We start from the raw sequence: 14,340 nt of genomic DNA on the forward strand, positions 1-14,340 counted from the left end.
AAAATACTGACACTAAACTCTTCATCCCCGTCTTTAGGTTTCTTCAAAATACCTCATTTAAGTATGCTGTACTTATTGTGATTTATAGTATATGTATTTTAAAATAATTTAAAAATCATGTGTTTCCAATTTACATTAACTTTTTACTTCAATTTGACCAATATTTACTGAGACTTACTATATGCAAAGTTCTGTCCTAGGTCCTGAAATGTAAATAGTATCTTTTTAAGTAGTACACCATCACATATATAAACAGTCATAGTAATCTATACAAGTCTAAATGTAAAAATATCATGCACATTTCTATCTGAGTATATAAAGCTATTTTTTTCTTTTTAGAGACAAGATTTCTTTCAAAATGTGAATACTGTAAGAGTCACTTTAGAGCTCAAACTTACCATTACTGATAACAAGAGTTTACTTTACACAGCACATGAAACTTTAAAAAGTGCTTTACATTTTTAATTGCATATGATTCTTATAACCATCATGTAAGTTCAAGCACAGGCAGTCTTATTTGAACCTTAGCCCAGCTAAAGAATCTGAAGGTTGAAACAACACACATACAGTAAGGGGTAGATTTAAGATTCAAATCTAGGTCTTCTGACTCCATCCAGTCTTCTAGTAAAGCAAAAATTTTATAAACTTTTCAGTGTGTCACAAAAGTCCCATACAAAAGCCTCAATATGGTTCAGGGCTGACCCCAGGTTCTCAAATGCTATGCTGGTAAAGTACAAGCTTGGGCAGATTCTAACATACTGGAAAAAAGACCTTTCCAACTACAGGCATAATTACAAACTACGTGTGTTTTCCAAAGGTCAACCTAGTAAGTATTAAGTCATGGCTAGTAGACAATTCACTAGTTAATGAATTATTTGGCCATGGTCACCCATAATTTAAAATCAATAATAATAATAATAATAATAATAATAATAAAATGACATATTTAAACTTTCCTGCCCTTCTGCCTGCTCATTTAGGGTGGTGACAGAATGGCAGAAATGAGGGCAAACCATGCTAAATATGACAAGGTGTTTAGATTATCTAGAAACATGAGATCAATTTTGATGAATGATAAGTAGACATAATACTAGAGGAAAGAAACCACATTCACAATGACATGATCATTTTAAATGAAATCAAAAGATAATGAGGAAGTTTCAGTTAAATGGAAGGTTGACTCATAGATTCTCCTTAGAAAGGCAGAGGCGGAAAAAAAAAAGAGTTGGCAGAGATGGTTTCAGTATGTGTTCCATGGCAACAAGAAAGACTTGGTCACCTCAAATTGCTGTGCTCCTGTCAATCATTATTCATGTGAATTAAACTACTCAGAAGACTTCATATTGTGAATATTGTTTTCAAGAAGCTAGGCAGAAGATGTGTTGTGTGACGAGTACCACACCTGCCCAAATCATAAAAAACAAAACTTTAACAGAAAGGAAACAAATATCTATTAAAGTGGGGTCATTTCTCAATCAGTTGTCTATATGCAACAACTAGTTAGAACAAAGGCCAAATAGAATCCCAAAGTGGAGGAATGTGAAAAGATAGAGCATAGGTATTATATGAATTCACAAATGCTCTAATCTGTATTATTTAAATTCTTAAGTGACACTGAAAAAGTGGGAAGCAGATAAAAGAAGGTATTAATTCCTACTGCCATAATTTCCCTACCAAATTTTAATTGATACACAGTAATCTGCACCGAGGACTAAAGAGCTTAGAAAACACATTAGTCAACCAATTAGTCTTAGACAAGTAAAATGAAGAAGTATGGCAACAAAGGGTAGCACTGATTTTTAACATAAACTTATCTACAAAATAGTATGGGCCAGCATCATGAAAGATTGGGAGCAATATTGATGAAGATTTGAGAAAAGACTAAAAAGCTTTTGCAAATGATTTTCCATAGTAGACTATATTATATATTCAGAATCACAGAATGGACTATGTGGTACAAGGAACAACATTTCACTCTACTCAGTGTTTGTTGTCTGAACTACATAAAAGAGGGAAATATGTTCACCAAAAATATCTGTAGTGGAGGTCTTGTACGGAGTCCATTATGAATAAAGATTTTCTATAGAGAATGAGGTATTCATCAAACTCCAGAATTCTATAAATTCAACAGATATGGGATCACTCAAAAGACATTGGTGCAATACTCTACACAGAAAAAACCAAGTGGATGAAAAATGCTTATTACACAGACTATGGCATGCAATTGGTTGGGAATTCCACTGAGTTTGTTCACATGTGTTTAGGGACAGATAAACACACACACACACACACACACACACACACGCACACACATATCCTGGAAAGGTTCTGAAGACAGACAATGAACTGAGCTCAGAAGTGAGTAAGAGGAATAGTATAGGCTGAAATGCTTTTAGGAAACTCTGTAATGGTCCCAAACTCTCTCTAAAACAAAAATTAAACTTTATAAAAAAATCTATTTTTAAGGTGATGTTTATATGGTTGTGAATGATGAAAAAATAATCTGTGAAGTATCAAAATTGTTGATAAGCAAAAGGACAATGGTGAGAAATGTAAGGCATACATACACACTAGTAATGATGCCTTGATGTAAGAAGTGGCATAAAAGGTATTATCTCCTATATTTTTAAACACAAAAATGAACAGAACAGTCATGGAGAAAGAGTCGGGGCTAACAGTTGTAAATCTCAAGTGCTGTACTAGTTCCCACAGAATGTTAAAAGACCTAGAGGAGAGCCTTGCAAACCTCAGGAGGATCTTCTATAAGGGGATTTATGGGAGCATATGTTTATCTCAATTAAGATATTCATGCATGTATGAGGCTCAGGAGGTTTAGAAATTTCAGCAGTCTGTGAACTTCTACACTGTAACTAAATCCTATGTAACAACGATTTAATCCATGTTTTATTCTCCAGCTGGAAAGGAGGAAAAAAAACCTGCCTTCATGAAAGATACCAATGCTTCTTTGTTGATGCCCAGGGGCCATCTTTCAGGTCACTAACTTAGCTGAGAAATACCATTAGTTCCCAAAGCACTGAAACTTGAGTAGGTCACTGTAAAGTGTATAAAAGTGTTACCCACATCTGTAGACTGATTTCTTTACAAGGGAAACTGTTTTAAAACCTAATTTCTGGTTGTAATATTTTAGCAACAGAATTCCTGAAAGAGTATTTGAGATCACCTAGCTACTTTAGAGATAAAGAATAGCATGGTATAAGGTATGTGATTAATGATATTAAAACATAGCCTAATTATCTCAAGAATTAAAAAAATAAATTCAAAATGGTAATATTCACTAAATTGTCAACCAGGTTCTTTGTAAAATGTTATAGTTACAGAGAAGGAATGGGTTCTGTGATGTACTGGAACGGACCTCAGGTTTAAAGTCCCAGCTCTGCCTCGAGCTAGCAACCTTGGACAAGTCACTCGACCTCTAGGAACCTCAGCCTATTTAATATATGAAGAGAAGCATGGAAGAGAAAATCTCCACAATTCCCTTCCAGGTAGAGTAAAATCCTATGATTCTAGATCAAGATGAATGCAAATATTTCCTGACCATTCTTTTCACAGTGCAACATTTAAAACACTTATATTTAATATTTAAGTCAATGAGCTAAGTACCACTGTAAATTACACATTGCACAAGAAAAAAGAAATTTATGTTCTAATTCAATATAAAACATATTAAACCCCAACCTACCTCTATATTTCTTCTGGCTTGGTTAGTATTTTTCTCATGTTGGATGGGAATTAAAGGCAAACCGCCAACTTTGGGATTTTTGGTTATAGATCGCTTACGTTCTTTTCCAGCTGGTGGCCATATATCATTATCATGCTGTGGAGACACAATTTCTGGCTGTTGGCATGGGCTTGTATTATAATAGTATGTTATACGCACACCAATTGACTCACTCAACTCTTTTCCCTTATCTCCACATTAGATGATCTACTTTTTGTAAGAATGTTATTTGTAATTATTAGGTTGATGCCACAGCCCTGTTGCTGGAGGATCTCAGACTGTTAAGTGAACTGAGCTTTGAAGTCTCTGTTCAATTTCTAAGTTGCAAACATGGGCCTTCTATACTATTTATCAAAGCTAAAAAAAAATCTTTGGTGAATGGAAAAAAAATTCTGTGTAAGAAAAGGAGTATATCTATCTTAGATTTCTAGACCCCAGAATTAATGGAAATTTATTTTTATTCTTTCAACTAGGCCAAAGAAAAAGTTTTGGAAGTAAAGAATTTTTACCTTAAATATCCCCAATGGATATCAGATAAATGCTTTATTTACTTATAATCACTTAATATTTTTATTACTTAACTGTATTTTGTATAAACATTCTCATCTACTAATTAGAAAATTTTAAAAATCACTGTGAAAATCTAGTACATATTTCCATAAATTTATTGATTCCACACTGAACAATGCACTAATGAAAATAATTTTACATTTAAAATGTCACACTGTATTTAGACAAACAAAAGCTCTTAATATATTATGATATAATATGCAAATAACATCATATATTTAAATAATCCTTTTCCTTCATGAAAGAATCTAAATTTTTAGAACAAAAAGTATGGGATACGAAATTAACAATGGCACCCAACAAAAATATCTTTAAAGTGTACACTTCAAAATAGGTTCTTCTGAAAAGAGGATTATATGATAACTAAAGGCTAAATATTTATTCCTTATTTACATTTATTATTAAGAAAAGGCAATAGATTCTTACTCTTTATTATGATGAATATGGTGCTTATTTTAAGAAAAGTTGAGAAAAAATCTTAAAGTTTGTAAAGAACTTGATTAAATTTAATGTTTTCATAATGGGTCCCTTAAATTTTGGGTATTCATAATCTGTTACAAGCACAAACATTCAACTTCTCTTTCATAGACTGAATATGTACTCTTTCCCCTCATTTTCTTTAAACACTCAACTTACTTTAAATAAACCTACTACAACATGCTTATTTGAGGAACATTTTTAAATGCTATATTATTTTTATGGCTAGATACTCCTAACATGGAAAGCTTCCCCTGGGAACTCTTATAGAGTAATGATGACACTTTGGGGGCACTACCGTACACTAGAGGTGCTAAAAGATACCTTAAGAACCTATAAGAGTCAATGTCTTTTAAAAAGTACTTAATTCATTTCCAAGAAAAAAACAAACACTGACAAGACTTGGTAGATATGTTTCAATGGAATGAACTCAGAAGAAGAGCTAAAAGATATTAAATAGTAGCACTAAGAGTTTGCCTTGGTGTTAGGAAGACCTAGTTAAAATCCCAATTTTGTCACTCTTAACCAATTAATAACATTTATTAAGCATCTACTATGTACCAGATACCAAGTTAAGGAAACAAGTATAAAATAAAGTAATTCCTACTTGCAAGGAGCTAACATCCTAATGGGATAGACAAAAAGTACATATGTAACTAAATATAGAACAAGTATGACAAGAATAAACACAAACTAGTTAAATATAAGATAATCTGGGAGAGAGGACAAAAGCAGTTGAGGCTAGATCAAGAAAGGCTTCACAGAGAAGGTGGTACTTGATCTAAATCTTTAAGCAAGAGAAGCTGGGCAAATCATTCAAACTCTCTATGCCCCAGGTAACTCTCAAAGTCCATTCTGCAGAAGAGCTGCTGATCTGAATTGGTGTAGGAATTTCCTCATCAGGTGTGTATGCCACAGTGAGGATTCCTTTTGTAACTGGGTTGGATTAGATGGTCAGTGGGGTCCCTTCCAAACCTCAAATTCCATGATTCTGTGTGCTTTATACCAGTGAAATCACAGGTCTATAGGTAAAAGAAATTGCATATAGATAAATATGGATTTTTAAAGGTGACTTAAACATAGATTCTCTGAATATTATCATTTTTTCATTACAGTTAGGCATAGGCCAGAGTACCAGACTAGAACTTGTTTTAGACTTACATGATGGAAATATAATTCATATTTCTTTTTTAAATATGGGGGAACACCTTCACTGGGAAATGGAAGGTCCTAGACTAAGAAAAACTTCCAAAAGGTTAGTCTCTAGTCTTTTCCGTATGAATCTCACTTCAGCTAGTTACAGAGTAATGTTAAGACTAGCAATGTTTATTAGCCACCAGGAAAGGTAATAAATTAAATGAAGCAAAGAAAGTGGTTTTCAAAAGAAGTACCATCCAGAGCTGGGAGTGAATGACCTGACATGATTCTGAAGTCCTTTAAGAGGAATAGGAGATTACATCACCACTAATACAGAATGACACCTGAACTGTTGCCAATTAATTTCACTCATCTTGTGGACTGTGTGACTAGGAATGCAATTATGTAGTCAGAGAGGATCAGGGAAGAACCCATTTCTACTGATAAGGGTCTTTAATTCCTCTCCTAAAGAAGTGATCGTGTCATGAATAGGGTAAAAGGAGTATCTAAAGGAGTAGAAGTACTGTCATTTAAACTGTGTTACCAGGACCCTCAAGAGAAGGGTATGTGTGTGTGTGTGTGTGTATATATATATACATATATATATATATATATTTATTTATATATAGTTCTACTGGAACTGTGAAGTAGGAAATTATAAAAAAACCCTATATTTCTCTGTTTCCCTAAATTAAAATGCTGAAAATGACTAATCTCTACAGTGGGAGAGGAGTGAAAGAAGAAATAAAAGAAAGTTACATGATAACTTTATTATATATTTAAAAGGAATAGCATGTTGTACATAATATATTTGCAGTTTCATGTTCAATCATCTTTTTTTCTATTCTACTATGTTATAGAAATGCTTGTTTTATTTCTTAGGTTCAGAATTAATTTTTTTAAAAAGTGACTAACTTGAATTTTGCTGTTAAAAAGTGCTTTCCAAATACACACACATATATACACATACATATATATATACATATATATATATTTCATATGCCTCTTGAAAACAACTGTAGATTTAAAAAATTTTAAAGACCTTAAAAAGTTAAAGGAAAAAGCAATATTTTAAAGTCTATCTACTTTACTTTTCAGAAAGCTATAAAATAGAGGGGGAAAAAATCACAATGATCTGATTATGTAGCCAATCAGTATTCATACTACTTAGACAAGAAAGAGATAATAAGAGCATAAAGCTCTTCCCTTGATAGGAATAAACAGCTTTCTTATATGCTTAAGCTGTGTTTGTATTCAAAAATCATAATGGTAGGATTCTAGAAAGCCTGCCTACAATTTCAAAGAGAATCTGGAAAACTAAGAAGTACTAAAAACCTGAGAGCTAAGAAAGTCTTGATCATTCTTTGGGCCAATATATGTCAGTAATGTCTCCTGTATAAGTGAGAAAAGAATGGGAGGTACACTTAGTGGAAGAAAATCTAGGCTTTAAAGCAGAAAAAGAAAATGAATCTACCTCAGGTAATCAAAAGAAACTGTGGAATATATAGCCTATATGTAAAGATGGCAGCTGCCACCAAGGCTGTAAGAACACTATTATTAACAACAGGCCCAGTCATTTCATAGATGGTAATATGACTGGCAAGATGGTGGGATAGTTGTTTTCCTCAAGAAAAAGGAATTATGTACCAAATATGGAATAACAAAAGCTGAATCCGAAAGAGAAGCCAGAAACCTTATTCAAGGTTAAAAGAAAAAAATAAATAACATCAGAGAATTTAATAATTAGAGCTCCAACTCAGCATTCTCCATACCCCAAGCTCTGCATCCCAGACACAGTAAGTGAAAGCAATCTCCTAGGCTTGGGCTTTGGGGTATGGCTTTAGGGATTCCTACCCAACAATTCCATTGCAAAAACTCATCTTGAACCCAGCCTCATCCTATAGGAGGTGGGAGATATCAATTCTGTTCAGCTATAGGAAGCAAAAAGCTTTTATGCTCAAGGGAATGAGGAATGAAAATGCAGTTTTTACTCTAGTCAGAGGCATGGTTTGGGGCTCTCCCTACCTCCTTAATAAAATAGAAGCTGAGGATTCCCAAACTCAAGGGTTTGTAAGGTTGAAGAGGAAAACCAGAGAAAAGTTATAGGGAATAGAAGAGAAAGACTGAAAGAGTAAATAGGTAACAGAGAAAAGCCTGAATGAAAACTAACTCAGCAGATAAACCAGCATAAAGGCTTCTAGAAAAAAAAAATAATAGCCAACATTTTATAGCAGCTCTATGATTTGCAAAGAGCCTTCCATAGTATCTTAACTGATCCTCCTAACAACCCTGTGATATTAGTGTTATTATCTCCATTTTAGAGATAGAGAAACTGAGGCTGAGAAAAATTAAGTAATTCACCAATCACTACCCTGTTAATGTCTGATGTTGGATTTAAACTCAAGTCTTCCTGACTCCAGGCCCAGGGCTTTATCCATTGCACCATCTCGGTGTCTTAAAGAGTTCAAAACACTTATCACCAAGAACTATGAAGAAGTATACTGTGAAGAAAAATGAACCAAAACTTCCCACCCAAAAAGAGAATTCTGTAGACTACCCAAAAAGCAAGAAGAAATGGCAAGAAACTTATGAATGGTTTATGATAGATTTCCATGTGGGAATTCTGCACATTATGAGACTAATTTCTCTGGGGGAACGAAAAGAAAGATTTTACCCGGGGCTGCATCCAACGCATGGAAAAAGGACATTAATCCCCAATAGTAGTTAAAACAGCAAGCCGGGTGGTGGTATGGGGCTGGGAGTAAGGGAGTGAGGTTCAGGGATACAGAACCAGAAGGATAAGCTGGCCTTAGTGGTGAGTGATTATGGTACAGTACTGGATAGGACCAGGTATCATGACTAGGGATACAATGACTTCCACTCTGCAAAACTGCTTTAATTAAATACTGTTTCTTTCATCAATTGATATTTCTAGGAGTAAAGCATAGTATATAAAAGGAAGATCAAGGAAATCTACAAATGCAACAAGACAGAAATGAGATATAAAGGGCAATTCAAGTTTGGCACTCCTGAAATCATCCTCATTAAAGACACAAGAGAGATTAAAGAAGAAACAAGTGACAGCATAGCCACTGAACTGGAGAACAGAAATCTGAATATATTAGAAAGGAAAAGAAATAAGGAGAAGAAAAAATAAAGAAAAACTTCTTGGAAAAGGGCACTGCAAAAAAAAATATTACTTAAATTCAGGAATTGGAAGGGAAGAGAGGTGTAGTTTTTGAACCAAAAACTTAGATGGGAGGGGAGAGATGGTGCAAAATAAGGAGAAACATTACAAAAAGAAAGAAAAATTAATAATTTAAGTAAATTCAAGGAACTTTACATAGAAAAGGTACTCAGGAATTGCAAGAGCAAACTGTAGGAATATACCAGCATCAAAATAATATTAGCAAAACTAATTACAGAGTCAAAATCCTGCCTTAAAAGAGAAAGAAAATAACAATACAAAAGAAGAGGAGAAAAAAATCAGGCCTAACAAGCAGAGCTTAAATATCAGTGGATGAAACAATCCAACAAAATGAAAGATAGCAGAATGAATATGAAAACAAAATCCAACAGTTTGGTGCATGCAAGATAAATATCTCTAAAAATAGGACACAAAAAGAAACAAACAAAAAAGAACAGGTCCAAAAGCTAGCTTACAATAACTACTGGAATCATATATTCATCAAATGACAGGACTAACCTTAACAACTTAACCACCAACTAAATCATATGTTTCAGGCAAGTCTAAATAAATGAGAAATGAATCAGGTGCAAGGCCAGTCATAGAGATCTCTAAGACAAGTTTGAAGGAGGAAACTATAAGGTCTATGCAGGGTGGCCTGAAGCCCAGACAAAGCATCTATGGGTAAGTTGAATGAGCTGCTTTCTTCATTGAAGAATTCAGGAATTAGATCCAGATCCATTGGCTCAATGGTGTCTGTAAAGCTGAAAGGCAACTGGGGGAAGGAGAACAGACACTTATTGAAATCAAGACTGGGAAAGAGGTTCTGTTGGGCATTGAAGATCACCACACCTAGAAACAGGCTCTGGGATGAACTTTTGACCTCATTAGGTCTGAAAGTAGGATAAATTAAACCTACCTTGAATAACTTTGCTTGTTTATTATTATTTTTGTTCTGGATAATAGTAATAGCAGATGGTATTTAAATACTTTAAGGTTTGCAAAGAATTTTACATATACTATACAATTTTTTTTTGGCTAGGCAATGGGGTTAAGTGACTCGCCCAGGGTCACACAGCTAGTGAGTATCATGTGTCTGAGGGCAACTTTGAACTCAGGTCCTCCTGAATCCGGGATCGGTGCTCTATCCACTGTGCCACCTAGCTGCCCCCTATACTATACAAGTTAATCCTATTGGGGAACTATTATAGATATTGTTCTCATCTTGCAGCTGAGAAAAAGCAAGTTCAATTTTCCCCATGATGGAAGTGTTGGAGGCAGGATGTCAACCCAGATCTCTCCTTGCTCCAAGTCCTGCCTTCCTACCACTATACCATTTTATCTCCCATCTATTCATCTGATACAGCAGAAAGAATCATGAAAATTGAAAGGACTATATCAGCATTGATACTCATGAGTTTTAAATTACTAGCTGTACAATTTATGGAGGCAACTAGGTGGCTCAGTGGATAGAGTGCTGGGTCTGCAGTCAGGAAGACCTGAGTTCAAATCTAGCCTCGGGCACTTACTAACTGTGTGACCCTGGGCAAATCACTTAACCCTGTTTGCCTTAATCCACTGAAGACGGAAATGGCAAACCATTCCGGTATCTTTGCCAAGAAAACCCCATGGACAGCACTGGCATGTTATGGTCAATGGGGTCGTGAATATTTGGACATTACTGAATGACTGAACGATATGTACTTTATGCTACCAACTAAGTGTGTAATTTTGGGTTGAGTTACTTGCCCACTCTCATCCTCTAAGACAAAACACTAATTAGATAAGCTGATATTTAAGGTCTTTTCACAGTCTACTTCCACAGCTTTATTTCACATTGGTCTACCTGATTATCCTCTTATACATTTTAGGCAACTGAGGCGTTATCCATGATTCTCCAACTTCTCTCACCTCCCAAATCCAATCTGTTGCCAAGTCCTGTTGATTTTATCTTTGTAACTTCTCTCTTTATGCTGCCTTCTCTCCAATGACTGTACCATCACCACGGTGCAGGCCCCAATCACTTTGCTGAACTACTGCAGCATTAGCTTGCTGGCTGGCCTCTCTGAACTAAGTCCATCATCACTTAAGTCCATCCTCCACTCAGATGTCAAATTGATCTTCCTACAGTGCAGGCTGACAAAGGTACCTTCTGCCCCCCCACTCAGTAAACTCCAGTGGCTTCCTTTTCCCCTTCGGTGTCAAATATAAAATCCTCTCTTGGGCAATCAAAGCCTTACACCATTATACCCTTTCTACTCCTCCTCCGAAGCACTCTGCAATCCAGGGACACTGACTTTTTGCTGTTCTTATACAACACATTCCTTCTCCCAACTCAAGGCAATTCCACTGGCTGTCCTCTATGCCTGGAATTCTCTCCCTCTCCATCTCCACCTCCTGGCTTCCCTGACGTTCTTCAAATCCCAACTAAACTCTAAAATCTCACTTTCGGCAAGAAGCCTTTCTTGATACCCTTTAATGTCTTCCATCTCCTATCTCCAATTTATCTTATGTATTTATCTTGTTTGTGTGTAGTTGTTTTCTTGTTTCCCCTATTAGAACATGAACTCCTTAAGGTCAAGGGACTGTTTTTACCTTTCTTTGTATCTTCCCCAGCACATAGTATAGAGCCTGGTCCATAGCAGGCACTTAATAGATACTTATTGATTGACTGAAAAAATTACAGTATCCAACATTTATCTCCTTGCTTCATGAATTTCCCCCAAGCCTCTGTTATGCTCCCTACTCATCTCTACTTTTCAGAATCCTTTTTTTTTTCGAGACTTAGCTCAGGGGCTACTTCTTCCGGGAAGTCTTTGCTGACAGAGCCTCTCCATCCTCAAACATTATTAGAGCATTTTTACTTTTTCTTTGCCTACTTTATTCTATTTGTATTAGAATTACTTGTATCCATGTGAAACCTTAAGTACAGGAACCATTTCATTTCTTTCTTCTTTTTTTTTTTTGTATCCCTAGTACCCAGCACAAGGCTTTTCATAGGTAGCAACTTGTTCAAGTGCCTCCAGCACTTAGCACAGTGCCTGGCACACAGTAGATATTTAACAAATGTTTATTGAGTGAGTAAATAAGTATTTGCTGCATTAATTTAACTGAAGCATAGCTGGAGACAATACACTGTTTAGTAATGCTTACAACATACCTACTTTCTTTCTCTTTCTTCATCATATATTGGACAGAGAGAAAGCTAAATGGCTGGTTAGTGAACTTGTTTCTGGCAAACCAAACAAGTCAAAGAGAGAAACTTCCAAGTCATGGAAGTCATTGGAATTTCCAAGAAATTCCAAGAACCCAGGGCACAAGGGGCAACTACATGGCACAGTGGATAGAGCACCGGCCCTGGATTCAGGAGGACCTGAGTTCAAATCCGGCCTCAGACACATAACACTCACTAGCTGTGTGACCCTGGGCAAGTCACTTAACCCCCACTGCCCAACCAAAAAAAGAAACCCCCCCCCCCCAAAAAACAAAACCAAGAACCCAGGGCACAGACACAACTAGGGAATGCTAACTGGAACTTTGCTTCTGGTTTTTTCATTTAGAGAGTTCTGATAGCACTTGTATTCCTTTCCTTAAATTACTAAACAGTAATTTAAGAATAATTAAACTAGGAAGTTAACATGTGTTACCTCCTCTCCTGTTTTCTCCTACCTCAGATGACCTCCTCCTTAGCCTGTAGTGATCTATCCAGCTGTGGTGACATGATGTTCTAGATTCTCTGTACAAAGAGTCTGGTGTCCTGGAATCTCTGATTCCTCTCTCCCTTTCTCTCCCACAGGTCCTTGGGTTCTAAACTCCTGGGTCTCCCCTTACAACTCCCTTCTCAACTGTGTTGGTCTGAGGAAGTTGATTTGAGAGCACTTTTCATACTGCTCACTCACTTTCTAGCACTCCAGGTGCTATATATCTCTTGTCTGGCACCAAAAGAAACCTCTAGGAGAGCTGACACTAGCTTCTCACTCCAAAGTGGATTTGGAATGCCATACATTACCTACGTTTTGAGATTTTCTAGCTTTTCCCTTTCTTTTTTATGGATATTGTCTTCCATAACCATTCTTTTCTGGTGCTAAGTTATGCTGCTTTTCTTCTCCATGGATACCTTTAGGTTATTTCTCCATAGTCTCTGCTGCATTGCATGAAAAAAAACCATTTCCCAATCTTACCTAAAAGAATAACTCATCAGGCTTTTAAGGTCTACTGTACAAGCACTTGCTTCAATGTTCTCTGGAGGTCTTGTTGGCTTTGGGTCAATGGAATTCCTATACTGACCCATTTATTACTTGCATGGCTTTCCAGACATGTAGTAATTAGGCTGTTGTTAATGCTAGTTCTATTCTTTAGTGAATTTGGGTTTCTTTACCTACTATTCTAAACTGGCATCCAGTACTGATTTTATTAGCAGCTATCTGACCTTGATAGAGCCATCTTTCTCTGGAAGCCACCTGCATTGCCCTTACCTCCCATGACCAGAAGTATATGGTCTCTTCTTGGCTATGACTATGGCTGAGACTCTTTTATGGGATTTGCACTAACGTCCTGTTTCTCTGAGGGATACCCTCTGCCTTACCATCTACTCATGCAAGATGACGGACATCATCCAAACTAGGTGAATGTTTGAGACTTTCTTGACTCAGAATAGCCACACCTCCTGTGCTCCTACGTCCTAGAGATCATTTTCAGGCTCATGATAATAACCCAATACCTCATTTTCTTCCATCTCTGAAACCAGGGATGCTCATTTGGTACCCCCTGGATTCATTACCAATACCCTTTCTTTTGTCAAGAGCTCAGTCATCCAGGCCTTCTGTGGAAATGAATGCTACTTTTTAATTTCTTCCTTGTCTTGCTATATAGAAACAACACTGTTTTCTAAATTTTCTACATTTTATTGCTAGCAATTACATGGAAACATAAAGGAGTATTAGGTAATGAAGAAAAATGGGGAATTTAAAAATCAAAATATTTTAAAAGGAGGCAAAAACTGACCCTTAATGATAATATAAATGGAAATAGACCTTAATCTTTCCTGGCTCTCCTATTTACTGATTTGTTTCCATTCCTGTCCCTGGAGTCAGCACTCAGATTTCAAGCCTAAGGTATATTTTGGCTAACAAGTTAGCTAGGATTCTTAAGTTGTTCTAGAAACTGCTTCTGATCTTTTTTTTCTGGGCACTGGGTTGTAGCTTGAGAAAATTATTCTTAATCTGGCTTT

General features: G+C 36.0%; 1 protein-coding gene across 3 annotated transcripts in view; it reads right to left on the reverse strand.

The window, feature by feature from the left end:
* ARAP2 (ArfGAP with RhoGAP domain, ankyrin repeat and PH domain 2) overlaps positions 1 to 14,340 on the reverse strand; it is a 233,841-nt gene that overhangs the window by 3,753 nt on the left and 215,748 nt on the right. For 2 of the 3 annotated variants that reach the window (XM_027836269.1, XM_027836268.1), the window contains exon 32: positions 3,701 to 3,835. The exons of the other annotated variant lie outside the window; for it this stretch is intronic. In XM_027836269.1, coding sequence (XP_027692070.1) covers positions 3,701 to 3,835 — 135 coding nt within the window. The remainder of the gene's footprint in view (positions 1 to 3,700; positions 3,836 to 14,340) is intronic. 3 annotated transcript variants of the gene reach the window in all.

This window comes from Vombatus ursinus, unplaced genomic scaffold (genome assembly GCF_900497805.2).
Source record: "Vombatus ursinus unplaced genomic scaffold, bare-nosed wombat genome assembly UNPS02014818.1, whole genome shotgun sequence".
Lineage (NCBI taxonomy): Eukaryota > Metazoa > Chordata > Mammalia > Diprotodontia > Vombatidae > Vombatus > Vombatus ursinus.